We start from the raw sequence: 19477 nt of genomic DNA on the forward strand, positions 1-19477 counted from the left end.
CGAAAAGCACGTCCAGGCTTCTTGACAAGTCTTGGCACGTTTACAATTCTTTGCAAACAAAAAGCCTCAGTGTTTCAGCATTCATTCAAACGGTACCCTTTGTCTCCAGTTCTCCCGCGTAACGGTATCCCGACTCTCGATAGACCGAGAGCATTGTTATTTTGCTTAGTAACAGGTGAGAGTCGGGGTTTTCGTTAGAGAGGATTTAGCACGTATATTTTTTGCATGAGAGTAATGGAGTAAATGGTAAACTACACGAAGTGAAGCAGGTGAATAAAAGAGGGTAATCCGAGAGTTACATACAAAGATTCTTCGCTTTGTTATTGCTTAGATGCACATATCTTAATATGCGCTATTTAGTACATTGTCAATTAAGAAACACAAAAGTCTGGAGTCATTCGGCTGTTCACGTTAGTAAGCACATAACCAAAAGTGTGTGTGCATGTATGTAGAAGTGCGTGCATATGTGTGTTGAAATGCATGCATGCATGTATGAAGTTAGAGCGTTTGTGCACGTTTGTGTGAAGTTAGAGCATGTGTCTGTGTGTATGTAAGTGTGTGCGTGTATGTGCGCGCGCACGTACATAAGTGCGTGAGCGCTGAAATGTGTGCGCGTGCATGTGTACAGAAGAGGGCGTGCATGTATGTACACTGGTGCGTGTGTATGTGTGTACAGAAGAGCATGCATGTGTTATAGTTAGTGCATGTAATAAAATCGGATACAATCTCTCCGATATAAGATATCGTTAGACGAGAGAGAGAGAGAGTGGGGGGGGGGACGCGAAAGATGAGAAAGAGAAAGAAATAACAATAGATGCTAACCAAGTTAATTTAACAATCAATATCAATTAAAAATATTCAAGAGAAAACAAAATAGAAAAAAAAAATAAACTACCTAAATTGACAATCCATGCAATCGAGAGCTTTCTCCCCCAACCACACCGCTCCCCCCGCCGCCATTCTTCAACGTAAATTATTTCTCTTTATTTCTGTCGTTCATTCATTCAGTAAAAGATATTTATATCAAATGTACACATTTGTCAGATTTTAGCTTTCTCCCGATAACAACAACACTATCGCATATCCTGTATCAATCCCAGTGCATGCTACTGGCGAACACCGCCACCCTAACAACACATTCTCTCTCTCTCTCTCCACAGTCACGGACCAGATATCTATATCACGCTAACAAGACTTATCTTTCCCCATAGTTCATACTCAGTCACATTACTACTGCTAAATCCACCTTAACTCTCTCCCTCTCACTCATTCCAGACACATCAAGCACAATGCCGTCCTAACAACACTAACACTCCAAACAGTCCAGGCGCGTTAACAACAACACAAGCCTAGCAACAAACACTAACTCTTCATACAGTACAAACATCTACAACACCAGCCTAACAACACACGCACTTCCACTCTCTCTCTCTCTCTCTCTCTCTCTCGTACAGTCCAGAGACACCTACGAGACCCCCAAAACACAACAATATCACTCCTAACAACACTATCGCTCCCACTCAGATACACCAACACTCCAACACCACCCTAACAACTATGGCCCAGATACGTCAACAACACAATTTATCCTAACAACTCTCTCACACGCTTTAGTCATCTACAACGTATACCTAACAACACCATCTCTCTCACAATGGTCCAAACGTCTACAATACCAGCCTAACAACACTTTCGCCTACCACAGTCCGAACACATCTACAACACCATATTAACACTATCCTTTGCACTCAGCTCGATCGATCAATCAATCAATCGATGAAAATCCATAAGTGTAGCGATTGCTGAAGGTACATAACACAAGAAACAAAACTCTTACTTCCCCACCATCATCGCCCAACCTCAGTCCGAACAACATACGCACACAATCTAACCACATTAGTCGCAAATACGGTGCTGCTGAGATAAATATAAAATATGGAGGAACAACAAATTTACTGCGACCGACATCGCTTCACTCGTTTCCGCTAGAGTGACCATTAACCGACAATCATACACAGGTGGGCAGAGGGGATGAACTAACGGGACATATTCTACAGAGTCGCTCTCCACCTGTAAGAAATAACAGCTAAGTCTCCTTCAAATCACACTCTACCGCCTTGCGTCGAACTGTGACCGACATCATCTCGTTCACCGCCCGTGGAGTCACCACTAAGCAACAACTATAGACAGAGTGGACGAACACAGCGGTTCAACAAAAGAGAACAAATATCAGACTTAAACAGCGTGGCTGTGGTAAGAAGCTTGCTTCTCAATCACATGGGGCTGACCAAAGTCTTGTGAGTGGATTTGGTAGACGGAAACTGAACGAAGCCCGTCGTATATATGTATGTATATATATATATATATATATATATATATATATATAAGAATTTAAGGATTGGAGAAAACGCATGTTATAATTGCATACTTTATTCCTACATATGTTTCAAAGGATTACAACCTGTGTGATCCATAGGGATCCTTGATATTAAAATTGTAACCTTCTCATTAGGGAAAGCATGGGAATCATCTTAAACGTAAGACATTATGACCGATTATGAAAACAATAGATGGATAAGGTTATGACTTGATTCATTTGAAACAAACCGTTAGAGAATTGGACGCTGCCGGATCGTGGGTTGGACAACACATACCAATCAATGTGTAAGAGCGTACATGCATACATAATACACATACACAAACACACACATATACATGCATAATGATACACACACACACACACATATATACATGCATATATGCGCATATACACATGTGTGCGTGTCCCCATATACACACATGTATCCATCTACATATACACACATGTATAAATAGAAATATATTCATGCACATACACATAGCTATACATCTACGCCTATTACCTAATCAAATAAACAGATTCGTATATACATATATATACATGAATACATACGCAAACACACGTATGCACATACATACATACATACATACAAATACATATACATATATACATATATATATATATACACATATATATGTGTACATATAAAAGAAAAATAACTCAAGTGTTTTATATATACATACATACACACACCCCTGATGAGAAGGTTACAATTTTAATATCAAAGATCCCTATGGATCACACAGGTTGTAATCCTTTGAAACATACGTAGGAATAAAGTATGCAATTATAACATGCGTTTTCTCCAATCCTTAAATTCTTAAATATACTCAAATACCCAAAATTTCAAGGAGTTCCTGCCTTAAAAGCAGAAACTAAACCACAGTTATTTTGTGTTCTTTGCTACATTGGTTTCTATTAACCCATTTATTCTATCAGAAGAATTTTTATTCATTAAGATAGAAGAAATACACATAATTATATATGTGTGTGTGTGTGTGTGTGTGTGTGTGTGTGTGTGTGTGTGTGTGTGTGTGTGTGTGTGTGTGTGTGTGTGTGTGTGTGCGCGCGCGCGCGTATATGTTTGTGTTTGTCCCAACATCGCTTGACAACCGATGCTGGTGTGTTTACGTCCGTTATTTAGCGGTTCGGCAAAACAAACCGATAGAATAAGTACTAGGCTTTCAAAGAATAAGTCCTGGGGGTCGATTTGCTCGACTAAAGGCGGTGCTCCAGCATGGCCGCAGTCAAATGATTGAAACAAGCAAAAGAGTAGTATAACGGTACCGACTGAGGAGAGAAAGCAACACGTCCAGACACGTTGCCCTTTTGTCTTATTCTAAATCGGACCCCTACACGATAAAGCACTGCGGATTATGTTTAAATGTTTAAATAAACCGGAGTGCGGTGATTATATATCTGGAACAAAAGGATTGTTTGTGTGTAGCTTGAACCACGAGATGTCTGTCCGACTGACTACCTTATATATAAAGTCAAACAAGGTTTGCTGTCTGCTCGATCGTAACTGAACGGGAGCTATAAAACAATTATAAATCAACATGAAATCTCTCTCACACACACAGTTCGGAGTTGTACTTGCTTGGCAAGTGAAGTGACTCACATATTTTCAGTTAAAGATGTCGATGCGCTTGAACGATTTTTGTGCGCCCGCGCGCGTTTGTGTGTGTGTGTGTGTTTCATGTGATGTAAAAAAAAAATTTATGAACCGAAAAAAAAAAAAAGAATTACCAACAAAATCAATGCAATTCATTGATACCAATTATTAGTAACTATATATATATATATATATATATATATATATATATATATATATATATATATATATACACATGTATGTGCGCGTGCGTGTGTAGAAGAGAAGTGTGTGTGTACTTAATTATCATATTACATATTCAAAGATAGCTACATGAGGGAGTCTGGCAAACTATTCGTAATTACGGGCGGAGAGTAAATATCACGGAAATAATTGTATGCGGAGAGTTCGTACGACAGGGTGGGAACGCGAACTAAAAGAATAAAAAGAATGAGCTGTGGTATAATGGTTCACAGTCGATTGCGAAGATGAGCATTACGGTTGTTCGGGCGAGTATCCCGCAGCAACCCCGCAATCCTTTCTTCAAGGCAGAATCAGCATGCCCAACATTAAGCGGAGGCGTGGGGGGGGGTAAGAAGTTTGCTTCCTAACCACATAGTTCCGGGTTCGAGTGTCTTCTCCTATAGCCTCTGGTCAACCAAAGACTTGTGAGTGTATCTGGTAAATGGAAACCGAAAGAAGCCTGTCGTGTGTGTACGTGTGTGACTGCATTTGTCCCATCACTACCACCACCACCACCACCACCACCACTTGACAACCAGTGTTGGCGCGTTTACGTTCCCGTAACATAGCGGTTCGGTAAAAAAATAAGTACCAGGCTTTTTCGCTCGACTAAATTTCTTCAAGGCAGTGCCCCAGTATGGCCGCAGGTTTAATCATAGAAACAAGTAATAGATAAAAGACGTGTGAGAGAGAGAGAGAGAGAGAAAGAGAGAAAGAGAGAAAGAAAGAGAGAGAGTTACAAACAGAGTCCATCCGGCGAAGGGGGCCACACAGTTTCTATGGACCCAGTTTCAATCACAAAGCTTGGATTGACTTGATGCTATGGAAAAACACATTTTGCCCAAAAAGCTGCACAGTGGGACCGAACTCGAGATTTCGTTATTGCAAAGTGACCTCTCTAAGCATTCAACCATGCAGTAGTTCTAACTCTTTCTGCTACTGTTGGCACCAGGCCAGCAATTTGAATAAGTCGAGGACAGACGATTACAACTGGTATTTATTTTATCACCCGCGAAATAATCTTTTCTACTCTAGGCACAAGGCCCGAAATTTGGGGGAAGGGGCCAGTCGATTAGATCGACCCCAGTACGCAACTGGTACTTAATTTATCGACCCCGAAAGGATGAAAGGCAAAATTCTTCAGCTAAAACAGTTTCCAGTTCTTGTAGTGATGATGGTAGAGGATATCGACTCCTTACTTGTTTTTCTAAAATGCACCATAAATGTTCAGTAATATTGAGATCTGGGGACTGTGGTGGCCAGATAAGATGTTCAACTTCACCAGAATGTTCCTCGTGTCATTCAGTAACAACTTTAGCTGTGTGAATTGGTGCATTATCATCCTGAAAGATTGCGTTTCCCTCCGGAAACAGTTCCGCAACCATAGGATGAATTTGATCAGATGAAATGCTTAAATAGTCTTGACTATTAATTCTGCCATGAAGGGAAACCATTGGGCTGGCGGATTTCCAAGATATAGGCCCTCCCCGCCAGATCATCACAGATCCTCCTCCGTGTTTAACAGTTGGAAGAAGGCAATCTGGGTCAAATGCCTCTTTTGGCTGTCTCCACACGTATATTCGGCCAGTGGTCGAAAATAAGATAAAGGATGACTCGTCCAAGAAAATAACATTCTTCCACTGCTCTAGGGACCAATTCTGTAGGTTTTTACTCCACTCTAAACGTTTTGCAACGTTTGTTTCTGAAAGTAGTGGTTTTCTGATTACAGCCCTTCCATGAAATCCGGCTTTGTGCAGCTCTCGGCCAACTGTTTTTGTGAAAACTGGGTTCTCGAGGTGGTCATTTAGCTCTGCAGTAATTTTGGGAGCTGTATTTTTGTGATCCTTTCTAACAATTCGCGTAAGAGTCCGACGGTCCCTATCTGGAAGTTTTGGTTTTCTTCAGGAGTTTTGTTTCGACGAGGAGGTCTTTCTCTCTTTCTCAAAGGCTGTCATTACTTTCGAGACAGTACTTTTTGATACACCAAACATTTTGGCTTTTTTCGTTATGTCAGCGCCTGCTATACAAGCACCAACAATTTGACCTCTTTGAAAGTCCGATAGATCTGTCATTTTAATGAATTTTAATTACCTTTTTCTGATATCTGAAAAGAAACAGCAATTTCAGCAAAACATATTAAGCAACACTAATAATAAATCAAAAGACAAACTTTTGACGGTTTTATAGATATCTCAAAATTATGATGCTATGACGCCAGGTGTTTCCACTATTTTGTCTAACCCTGTATATACGACGGGCTTCTTTCAATTTTTTGTTTGGTCGGCCCAAGGCTATAGTAGAAGACACTTGCCCAGGGTGCAACGCAATGGGATTGAACCCAGAAATATGTGGTTGGAAAGCAAGCGTCTTACCATACAGCCACACAATAGTTAGGAACCATGTATATGCCGATATGTTTCTATAATTTCCTAAACAAAAACATGAGTTATTTACTATTCAATTAGCGGAACCATTCATTGAGAAATACATAGACTTTATCTCATAATTCCTTTCACACTTCGGGGATATTATAAGTACATAAACTCTGCACCAAAACTTGACCCGTGTTTTTTTTTATCATTTCGACCTAGGAACGACGAAAAGAATATTGTTACAGATTTATCTTGTTTCGTTCCCATTCACCTGTTTTACTTCGACCTTTATTAGTTTCAGCCAGGGGCTGTGGTCACGCTGGGGCACCAACATTCGGGGTCGATAAATTAAGTACCAGATGGGTACTGGAATCGATCTAATTGACTGGCCCCTCCCCCCAAAACTCCGGGCCTTGTGCCTAGAGTAGAAAAGAAAGAATGAATGAATATATATATATATATATTCTACACCCATATATATATATATATATATATATATATATATATATATATATATATATATATATATTCTACACCCCACATTAGTTCTGCAGGAATATAAATAAAACATAAAAAACAGACAGTGTTGGAACTCTTTTAAACAAAATAATATATTCCTCTATACACAATCATACAAAAAAAAAAACACCTTTTTTGTATTTATTTTTACTCGCATATATATATATATATATATATATATATATATATATATATATATATACACACACACACACACAAACACACGACGAGTATTCAGTTTCCGTTTACTTCACTCCTTTAGAAAACTAACGCAGTCAACAATAAACAACGAAAGTGAGACATTACTTAAAGGTGAAAAAGCATGGCACAACTAATTATAATTTTATTAGTATTATCCCTACAAAGAGGGAGAGAGAGAGAGAGCAACAGAGCGGAGAGAGAGAGTAGAGAGAGAAAAGGAGTGCTAGAGAAGGAGTGGTGAGAAAATATCAGGTTGGCTTTTTTTTTTCACCCCCTTGAGGACCTTTTCGTTAAAAGTATTTTTCTTTTTTTATGTTAATTCAAATAACATAGCAAAGTTTTGTGTATGTTTTTTTGTTGTTGTTGTTGTTGTTGCAGTTCTAATCTTTCCATATAACTTTTCTTCGAGTTTTTTTTTTTGTCAATTTAACTCAATTCTTCAAACGTTTGACGTAGGTGTGCTATGAGAAGGGAAAAAAATAAATAAAACGAAATTATCTGACAACCCAATTATATATTTAGAGTTCGTGTAGTTTTTCAAGCATCATGTAGAAAGGGTGCCGATCGTGATCATTTACTAGGGGTCCTGTTACCATAAGGATATATACATAATTATAGAAAAACAAATGATAATATTAAGTTGTAAGTAGATAGTGCGTGTGTGTGTAAAACAGAGTTACTTGTCTTACACGTACATGTCAATGAAAATAGCTTTGCACTTTCAGAGTGTTTTGTGATACTTGTAATATTTAAAAAGTTACTCAAATATTATCGGAAACCCCGATTTGGCTACCTATCCGTGCCGTTGGATATTCTCCGGGAGAATATGTATGTATACAACTCCATCGAAACGCTGCCTAAGTTTTTAAACACACACACATACACACACGTCAAGCAAGAATACGTGGTCGCTAGAAATAGCTGTCAAATCTCCCTTACATAAAAAAAAAAGATAATAAAAAGTAAGACATTAGTATAAAAAGACATTAGTTTAAGAGAAGGAAACTAAATTTTCAAAATGGAAAATAAGCTGGTTGAATCTTTTGTAGATGGATTATTAAATTAAAAAAAAGAAAAACAGTTTGTGGTTAGTTTTAGAGTGAGAATTATTGTAATGACATTTAATAATATTCTAAAATTTTGTTTCAAACAGAGGCTTAGCTACGATTGCATAACATTGAAAGTTTTAACATCGGACAAATATGTATGCGATGTGCGTGTGTGTAGTAAGAAGCTTGCTTCCCAACCACACGGTTCTGCGTTCAGTCTGTGCGGCAAGCGTCTTCTACTATAGCCTCGGGCGGACCCAAAGCCTTGTGAGTGGATTTGGTAAACGGAAATTGAAAGCCCGTGATGCATGTGTGTGTGTGTGTGTGTGTGTGTGTGTGTGTGTGTGTGTGTTCCACCACCGCTTGACAACCAGTGATGGTGTTTACGTTTACATCCCTATAACTTAACAGTTCGGCAAAAGGACCCTCTCGTCTTCTCGGCGCAATCAGGGCCGCCCTAGCAGTATTATAGGCCCCTGGGGCAAATCAATGCCCTGGGGCAAATCAATGCCCTGGGGCAAATCAATGCCCTGGGCACTATGATGGTTATTTCATGATAGCAACAAGCACAGCATACATAGATCAGAAATGAGGCCCCTAAACCCGCTAGACTCCCTAACAATTGCCCACTGCGACCGTAACCCTAAAGACATTACGTCGCGTAATTTGTTTCGTGTTTCATGTTCCCCTCTCACCTCGGCTGGGACTTTGTTTCTTTGTAACTTGTTTACTTTTGCGCAGTCGCAAAGAACTCAACCAACTTATTTTCGATTTTGAAAAAATCGTTCGGCTATCGACGCTTAATGCACACAGCAACGCAGAATTCGCGCAAATAAGACAGGATGGTCTTAGCTCGATTGTCTTTGGTAAGAGACGTTCGCTGGACCAGGACTGTCCTAAGCCTAAGCAATAACATATAAACATAGCACACACACACACACACACATACACACAAATACATAGAGAAAGGCCCGGTCTATGGTTTATTACAATGTCTTGGAGAAAATAAAATAAAATGAAAAAAAAAAAGGAATGGAATAGCTTTCGTCACAGGGTCCATGATGAAATCTATCCCAAACAGGGACCAAAAAGCAATGAAAACAGGACAACATACCTACATGTGTATGCATGTGTGTGTGTGTTATAAAGTAAGCATTTTTTTTTTACCTTCGCTCTCAATGACTGAATTCATTTTCAACCCTTCATTCGACATCGTTGACACAAGAGAAACCTCCTGACCGAACTCTGAAATTCCGGTTTGAGTTGCCGTTGTTATTTAGATATGTAGATGCGTGTGTAAATCGTTAGTCTTCTCTTACACGTCTCTGCTGGTCTCAAAACTTTCTGTACATTTAGTCTTCACACACACACACATATATATATATATATACACACACACACAGCTACTCTGTTTGACACACTTTGTTATACAAAGTCTGCATATTTATCACGTATATATTATGTATTAGGGTTGTGTTATCGCTCACACGCGCACACAGAAAGGCAAGGGAGGCATGTTTGGGGAAATGGGAAGAGGAGAGCGAGTGAGAGTGAAGTTGGGTGAGAAAACAGAGGGAGGAGTTAAATATCTACATTCACAAAGTGAGTAAATGAGTGAGAGAGAGAGAGAGAAAGTGTTTGAGAATCAGATAGTGTGTGTGTATGTGCATATACATACACAAACACAGAGAAACACGTTCGATGAGACACACACACACACACACACACACACATATATATATATACGGAAGTGGGGTAAGCGGAGGAGGCTATGCATTTATTGAGTAGCGGGTGGAGAAGATATGAAAAAGGTGGATCAGAGAGACATACACACGTATACAAAGGTAAAACGAGGGGACATCTACCCGCTTGATCAAGTCGGGAGCCTACCGTCTTCTTTTAACAACAAGACCCGTTTCATAAATGAAATCACATATACGCACACCTCAACCGACATGATGGTCACAGTTTTGAATGCCTTTTGCCAACAGGTCTAGCCAACTCGTGTATTAGCCCAGGGCTAAACAGCAATGACAAGCGAGGCAATATGGACATAAGAAATCATTCTCTCTCTCTCATCAGACTGCGGTCATGCTGGGGCACCGCCATGAAAGATTTTTAGTCGAATGAATCTACCCCAGTATTTTTTTTTTTTGCTAGCCTGGTACTTATTCTATCGGTCTTTTTTTTTGTTTTGCCTACCGCTAAGTTACGTGGATTGGACACACCAACACCGCTTGTCAATGAAACATGTCCTGTCGTTAAAAGAAGACGGTAGGATCCCGACTTGTACCTTGATCAAGTGCATAGATGTTCCCTCGTTTTACCTTTGTGGGAGAGGGGACAAACACTGGCGTGCACGCGCACAGACACACACACACACATATATATATACATATATATACATATAAGTAAATGTAAAGATAAGCAAGTTTAGGCAGGTCAATGTACAAAGTGTATGAAATAAGATACAAAAAAAAATGCATATGCTTACATACAAAAAGGTCCGACTTACATAGAATAGAAATGATATCGAGAATTAAAGGGGGTTGAAGAAAGTGGCTGTGCGGTAAGTAGCTTGCCTACCAACCATATGGTTCCGGGTTCAGTCTCGCTGCGTGGCAACTTGGGCAAGTGTCTTCCACATAAAGCTTCGGGCCGACCAAAGCCTTGCGAGTGGATTTGGTAGACGGAAACTGAAAGAAACCCGTCGTATATATATATATATATATATATATATATATGGCTATCTTTTGATTTGATGTGAGAAAACGACAAGTGAAAGCACATGGGTTCTTTACCCTTTTACATACATCTCTTCAGATTATGAATTCGGGTTTATACCTGTAATTATTGGGGCACTGGGATACATAGCACGCTGTCTAAATACCAATCTTCAGAAACTAGGCTTCTCTAAACCAGAAAGGAGAAAGCTGATTCGAAGACTACAGGACTTGCATGCCTAGATTTGCAACTAGATGCATGAGAATACATGCATACACACACACGTACATACATACACTGTTAATGTTGAAATTCCAGTGACAAAGCCTTGGATCTAGGTTAGAAAGCGGCTCTTTATTGGCAAGAAATCTCGAATTAAACTGAATAATGACAAACTTATGCAATACGATATAGATTACTGTATTTCATACATATGAATAATCTGAAGTTGAAAGTTCAAACACTGCAGGAAGTGTGTGATTATGTTCAGTTGACACTGTTGAAAGATAAAATTTTTAAAAAATAAATCTTGTGGTGAGAGAGAAAGAGAGTGACTGATACACACAGACAGAGGCGTGCATCAGAAACTACATTATGGAAGCAATGTCACGGGATATAAATTCACATATTCCTTCATAACCAAAAACTCCTACGTATATCTCTCTATATATATACAAACATGAACTTAATGTACAGTTCACAAACACACACACATACTTATATCACAGCGCGCGCAAACAAACCCACGCATGTGTCACACAAACCGCACTCGAACAAACACACATAACCTCATTAATATATTTTCAGTACTGATTCGAAATTTTGGCACAAGGCCAGCAATTTCGGGGAGGCTTCTTTCAGTTTCGTCTACCAAATCCATCACAAGGCTTTGGTCGGCCTGAGGCTATAGTAGAAGACACTTGCCCGAGGTGCCACGCAGAGGGACTGAACCTGGAACCATGTGGTTGGTAAGCAAACTACTTACCACACAGCCACTCCTGCGCCACACACACACATACACTCACAACAATAGACGAAAACAAACACAAGCCAAATCAATCAAACGTAACAGAACGCGAACAAGCACACCTAAATCCATCCACACGACCACACACGAAGCAAGTAGAGTCATTTTTAATTAATCAGTAAGAAATAAAACGAGAGGGAAAGAGGGAGATAACCGCAATGGTTGATCGCGCTCTGTCACTGTCTGGCAGACGATGGGCGCTTAACCCTTTCGCATTACTCTGCCAAACATGATGCTTATTTATTTACATTGTTTCGAATTAACCTTTGCCAGTTTATTAACGTAAAACAGGTAGAATATTTGGGCCGAATTTGGTCAGTTTTAAACGTTAAAGAGTTCAAGTGAATGACAGTAGATTGGCCGGAAGTGACATCCTATAATTCCATAGAAGACTGGAGAAACCCTTTTATCTTTATTAACAAAACTCCCTCATTAAGCCACATGGACAGACACTGATCTGTACAGAAGTAGTTTGTGATATATTGAGTATTTCAAAAAGAGCAGCTGAAGTACGCCCGACAACGAACACCATTTTGAAAGCAATTCGATGGTTTGCATGTCGTCCCAAGTGAGCCAGCACAGTTACATACGAACGTGTAACTGTAGACAACAATTACATGTGAATAATTAAACGAAGGTGGTTGTGTGGTACGAAGTTTGTTTCCTAGCTACATGGTTCCGGGTTCAGTCCCACTGCGTGGTACCTTGAGCAACTATCTCCTGCTATAGCCTCGGGCCGACCAAATCCTTGAGAATGGATTTGAGAGACGTAAACTGAAAGAAACCCGTCGAATATGTGTGAAACGCATCGTGTGTGCGTGTGTGTGTGCGTGCGGTGTGTTTACGTCCCCATAGCTTATCGGTTCGGCGAAACAGATGGTTAGAATAAAAACCAGAATCAATATATATTGGGTCATCCAATAAATGAGGTTTTCTTCGATTACATGAACTAAAAGTCGGAGGAGGACGGGATAAACGACCTGCATCATCTTACTATAAAAGCAGGTAGTAATTTTAACTTATTCTTAGTGCAAGTTTTGAAGAGTGCAGTTCGATTTTAACAGTTATCTTTTCAAAGCTATAATTAAAGTGACAAAGGAGCATATTCAGCATATTTTGTGTTATGACTTCAATAAAGGCAACAACGAAACAGAAAATTCGAGGAATATTAATGCAATATATGGGGATCGGACAATAAACGTAAGCCAGTGTCAACGGTGGCTCCAGAAATTTCGATCCGGAAACTACAACCTAGAAGACGAGCTTCGTCCTGGAAGATCTGTGGAGCTCGATGAGGACGTCCTGTAAACCCCGTTTTCATGGAAATTAGGAAACTTCCATATTTTTCATGGAAGTTTGGAACACTCACATGAAAATGACATTCGCTTATCACCACGATCACATGAAATCAAGGCAATTTTACGTTAAACTCAACGATTATTCATCACTTTTAGTAAAGCGCTGATTTATTATTGTTTAACAAAAACAATATCAAGAATGACGTTCCGGTCAGATAAGTTATTATGTGACTGTGGTTCATTTGAGTTCATCCTGACCGAGCTTCGGTTATGACAAAATTTTCTAGCCTACGCCGAGCTCTGTTAAATGGTGATTAGGTTGTATGGCATGTTGTGGCGGAGAGGTGTGTTACAGAAAATTTCATCGATTAAATTTGGGATTGGGTTATTGTTCAGAATTTTTTCATGCATGAAGAAGCTTGTAATCAGGTATATCTATTTAGGTGCGTCATCTTCAGTTTAGGCGTAGTTAGCAGGCATGCCTGACTAAAAACACCTAACTACCGAACTTTAACTGTCACATTATCAAAACAAAAGATCAAACACTCCCTTAGTGTGTGTGTGTGTGTGTGTGTGTACACACAATTTTGTGGAGATGCGTGGCTTAGGCTCACGTGAGTTTGATCACCGGTGGCGCGTTGTGTTCGTAAACAAAACACTTTATTGCACGTTCCAGTTCACTCCGCTGGCGAAAATGAATTGTACCTGTAGTTGAAAGTGCCAGCGTAGTCCCTCCCTCTGTCACGCTGAATCACGCTCAGAACTACATTAATGGTACCCGTGTCTGGGAAGTACTCAGTCACTTGCACGTTAATTTCTCGAAGAGACAGTTCCATTAACATGAAACTAATGGTAGCCTGAATTCACAGATAAATTCTATCCACCAATGTGGTGTTGAGCACTCATTTTCATCATTTGACATTTACACACACACATAGTGCTTTTCACGGACTATTCTTTTCCCTCTCTCTCTTGGCATTTCCCTCTTTCTGATGAAGAGTCATGCTCGAAACGTTACACCCCCATCCTTTTCCAATCATAAATTCTCTCTCTCTCTTTCTCTCTCCCTGAGCGTCAACCTAATACATTCACTATGTACGCCCTTTTGACTTTTGTTTTTTTCCTGTGTTGGTTTTTCTTTTGCCAACAGAGAGAGAGAGAGAGAGAGAGAGAGGTGAGGAAAGCTACATACTGAGATTTGTCTTACATACATATAAATGCTGTTAGATAAATTACTGTGTTGGTATAATAAACGATGTTTGATAAGTCACTTACGACATTGTTTTATTAATAAAACAATTTGACATTTCCCAGTGATTTATTTCCTATCTCTGAACTGTGTGTTTCTGCTTTCTTGTCAACAAACCATTCCTATCTACCTACCCTGCCCTACCTACGCGGTTTTTGGTTCAGTCCAACTACGCAGGCACCAGAGGCAAGTGTCTTGTACAACAGCCGTGGGCAGACCAATGCCTTGTGAGTAATTTGGTACGTGGAAAGCTTTGTGCGTATGTGTGGGTGCATGCATGCATGTGTGTGCGTGCGGCGGGGGGTAAGAAGCTTGTTTTCCAACTACGTGGTTCCGGGTTCAGTCCCACTGCGTGGCACCTTGGGCAAGTGTCTTCGACTATAGCTTCGGGCTGACCAAAGCCTTGTTAGTGGATTTGGTAGACGGAAACTGAAACAGGCTTGTCGTGTATTATGTGTGTGTGTGTGTGTGTGTGTGTGTGTGTGTGTGTGTGTGTGTGTGTGTGTGAGTGGTTTCCACTACCATCGCTTGGCAGCCGGTGTTGTTGTGTTTACGTTCCCGTAACTTAGCCGTTCTGCAAAAATAGATGGAGTACCAGAATATAAAAAAAGGCGGTGCTCCAGCATGGCCGCAGTCAAATGGCTGAAACAAGTAAAAGAATACATAGCGAAAGGAGGGATATAATATCCAGGCAGATACCAAATTCCTCATCCATAATCTCCCCCCTCTCTCTTTCCATAATATCCCCTCCTCTCTCTCTCTCTACACCCATAATCTCCCCCTCCCTCTCTTCATCCATAATCTCCCCTCTCTCTACATAATCTCTTTCTCTTTCTCCAGCACCCTCTCTCTCTCTCTCTCTCTCTCACTAGTCTCTTTCCATCAATCTCTTTCTCCAGCACGCCTTTCTTTCTCTCTCCCTCTCTCTCTCTCTTCCACTCACTCTCTCTACCAATCTCCTGCAACATCTCACCCTCCTCCTCCCCTCCGCCGTACACATAACCACATCGTCTGCTTGTGTGAGTGAATCAAGCAGGAAATAATGACTCCGCCAATCCGCCGCAGATCATCAGAAAAGCAGACGACAAGTTAGGACAGGACTGATACAAGGTGGCAAACAAAGGAACATGAAAGCAAAGCTGGTCATTCCCAGACGGCTGCTTTCACTTGCCTTTCGTTATAATAACGGACTGTTTTAGTCGATACAACTTCGCCATCGTCGTCACCAACAACAATACCGCTGTCGCCGCCAACACTGTCACCATCATCACCACTGCCGCCAGCGCCGTCATCGCAATTTCCGCCACCACCAACACAATCACAATCGCCGCCGCCGCCACCACCATCAACACTATCATTACAATTGCCACCACCACCACCACTTCGATCAAATACCACTAACATCACCACCGCAGCCATCACAAAGACCATTCAACCACCAACAGAAGCCCACGTGCTCGCTCACCTTGCTAAATATAACAGTTGAGTCTCCCTCAAATCACACCTCAGCCTTAAGATGGGGGAAACGCTTTGGACAATGTAGCTTCAACAAAGAAAAAAGATGGGGTGGTCACAATCGGAGTGCCGTTCATCGTTCGTAAGTTTGTGCTGGTTCAGGGATGGACAAGGGAACCTAGAGTTAACACGTACACACACGCACGTGTCCTACCACCGCTTGAAAACCGGTGTTGGTGTGTTTACGTCCCCGTAACTTAGTGGTTCGACAAAAAGGTTCGATAGCATCAAATCAGAAAGATCCTAAGTACCAGGTTTAAAACGAAATAAATAAAACCAATGACTACTAGGGTCGATTTGCTCAACTAAAAGCTCAAGGCGGTACTCCAGCATGGCCGCAGTCTAATAACTGAAATAACGCACAGAAAAACTTGTTTGATCCGATGGAGGTACAGAGTATTTCTGGGTCACATTCCAGCATTTCGATCAGCGTCGTTTGCTATATATAGACTGCGACCTAGATCAAGTTGACTTGTCAAAACTACGCACCACCAGTCACACCTGTAATACACCACCACCACCACCACCACCACCACCAGCTCAAACGGAGCCACACTACGCACGCACTCAGCCAGCTACAAATAGCAGCTAAATATTTCTTCCTCAAACCACACCAGTTCCGTCTTAAATAAAGCTTTTCGATACAAGGGGGGGGGGGACAAACAAACAAACGAGATGGTCACGGTTGGAATTAACCTTTTTAGTCAACGGAATTTTTGTATAGTTGTCTCAAGACGTCTCATACGTCTTGAAAGAGGAAAAGGAAGGGGTGAGGGGAAAATGGAAAGGAAATATTTGCTATTTTTGGAAAACACTTTTTTTTTTCAGAATCATAATTCTCGATGAATGAAACAAGAATGTTAAATAATAAATAAATAAAGCGTGACTGCGGTAAGAAATCTAGTTTCCAACCACAGGATTCTGGGTTCAGTCCCACTGCATGGCACCTTGGGTTATTTTTTTCTACTATAAGCCTCGAGCAGAGTGGATTTGGTAGATGGAAACTGAAAGAAGCCCGTTGTGTATGTGTGTGTGTGTGTGTATATCAACTACTATTGCACTCACTAGAAATACTACCACCACCACACGTCAATAACACTACCACCACTACTATTCACCACACACCCAGTAACACCAACATACATTTACACATGACTACTACCACCACCACCACCACCACCACCACCACCACCACACACATCATTAATATTGTCTCACACACACATTTACTTGTTTTAGTCATTTGACTGCGACCACGCTGGAGCACCGCCGTGAAGGGTTTTATTAGTCTAAGAAATCGACCCAAGGATGTTTTTTGTTTTGTTTTGTTTTAAAGCCTAGTTCTCATTCTGTCGGCCTAACGATTCTGCCAGCTCGCCATACTAATAATACTAATAATAAACAGAACGACCCCCAGCTCGAGTAGAATGGTTCACAAAACATAAATCTTATAAAGAGGAACAAATTCAACAGCTTCAAATGCTGAAACGTTACTCACAAAAAAAGAATTATATATATATATGTATATATATATATATATATATATATTGATATATTGATTGATTGATTGATGGATTGCAGAACTATATTTAATTATTTTTATTTTATATATATGTATATCTCACTCCTGTATTAAATATGTCAACACAAACTTAGGTATATATCTACGTTTGCCTATCTTTGTCAATCTCATCACCTAATTATTTCCAAGTTATTGTTTAATGCTCTCCATATATATATATGTCATCACAAATTCACCTGTTTATCTCTTCAACATGAATTCACCTATTTATCTCTGTCGCCATATAATTAAATTTAATTAAATTCAATAAAAGTTGTAATTTATCTAATTTCATCGCATACATTTCTAATTAGTTTCTTAATACTCCATTACGTCAACTGCTAATACTAAATCATCTCTATCAATAGATCTGTCGATTTATTATTACTCACTTAAGCCCTTAGCTCTCCACGGAGTAAAAGTCACCGATTACTTTTCTCCACCGTTTTCTACCCCGGACTATCTTTTCTACACCTCTCCAGTTGAACTCCTGTGTTTTTTTGGGGGGATTTTTTTCAGCTTCTCTTGTTTCCTTTCTGAGTTTCATCCACACCTACACTTCAGGCATATGTTCTCTCGAGAGAAGGCCTTCCTCTTCCAGATTTTATTGGTTCAGAATGGTCACCAATGATTCTGTAACTTGCTTTTTTTTTTCTAGGTAAAGGTATTAGCCCTGAGCAAAACCCATTTTCACATCTGGGAAAACATGAGGTCCATATTAGTCAAGCCTCTATCGTTTGACCTGCCCAGTATGGTAAACCCTACCAAAAGCTGCACTCCATTAAATAATCTGCGAGTTATAATTCCCTCTCCTAAAAGAAAGTCTCAAAACTTTCAGAATGCCTCTCGTTGCTTCTTCACGGTCCCTGAATCTATTTTGCCACACATCTTCATAAGAAACGATGTAAAAAAACTAAAACGTTATCACTTGGAATTTCTTGGCGGATATCCACTTCGCTTCGATAGTATGGATGCTCACATTGTTGGAGAGAAAGAAAGAGAAGGGAGGGAGAGAGAAAGAAAGAGAAGGGAGGGAGCGAGAAAGAAAGAGAAGGGAGGGAGCGAGAAAGAAAGAGAAGGGAGGGAGAGAGAAAAGGGAGGGAGGGAGGGAGGGAGGGAGGGAGGGAGGGAGGGGAGGGAGAGAGGGGAGGGAGGGAGGGAGGGAGAGAGGGGAGGGAGGGAGGGAGGGAGGGAGGGAGAGAGAGGGGAGGGAGGGAGGGAGGGAGGGAGGGAGGGAGGGAGGGAGGGAGGGAGGGAGAGAAAAGGGAGGGAGACAGAGGTGAGAGAGACAAGAGACAGGAGGGAAAAAGACGGGAGAGAAAGAGAGGTGAAAGCAAGAGAGAGAGAGAGAGAGAGAGGGAAGAAAGCAAGAACGAGAAAAAGAAAGTGGGGAGAAAGCAAGAACAGAGAAAGAGAGAGAACGGAGAGTAAGAGAAAAAGCGGGAGAGAGAGAGAGGTAGAGAGAAAGAGCAAAAAATGAGGGAGCAGGGAGTGAAACCTAGACGCGTTCGTTGATAGAGTGAATACGTTATACTTCCAAAGTATAAAGGAAGTTAAAAACGAACAGTGAATCTTCCTCTCACACATTCCCCTGCACCACGACCATCACAATAAGCCAGTTAGTATTCCATTAAAAGAGAGCCAAGATGTGTTATAGGAAGAAAGTAACAGCTCAGTTTACTTGAGACAGAAACAATTGATGGGAACAGAGTGAACGTCGATTACTTACATTTCCTGTCACGTGG

At 40.6% G+C, this 19477-nt stretch overlaps 1 protein-coding gene across 3 annotated transcripts in view; it reads right to left on the reverse strand.

Annotated features, from left to right (window-relative positions):
• LOC106879216 (band 7 protein AGAP004871) overlaps positions 1-19477 on the reverse strand; it is a 61386-nt gene that overhangs the window by 29238 nt on the left and 12671 nt on the right. Inside the window, exon 1 of one of the 3 annotated variants that reach the window (XM_014928692.3) lies at positions 9526-9712. The exons of the other annotated variants lie outside the window; for them this stretch is intronic. Within the exon in view, the coding sequence (XP_014784178.1) occupies positions 9526-9571 (46 nt within the window). The 5' untranslated portion in view covers positions 9572-9712. Of the gene's footprint in view, positions 1-9525; positions 9713-19477 lie in introns of those variants that run through there. 3 annotated transcript variants of the gene reach the window in all.

Source organism: Octopus bimaculoides, chromosome 22, assembly GCF_046866305.1.
Source record: "Octopus bimaculoides isolate indiv1 chromosome 22, ASM4686630v1, whole genome shotgun sequence".
Taxonomy (NCBI): Eukaryota; Metazoa; Mollusca; class Cephalopoda; order Octopoda; family Octopodidae; genus Octopus; species Octopus bimaculoides.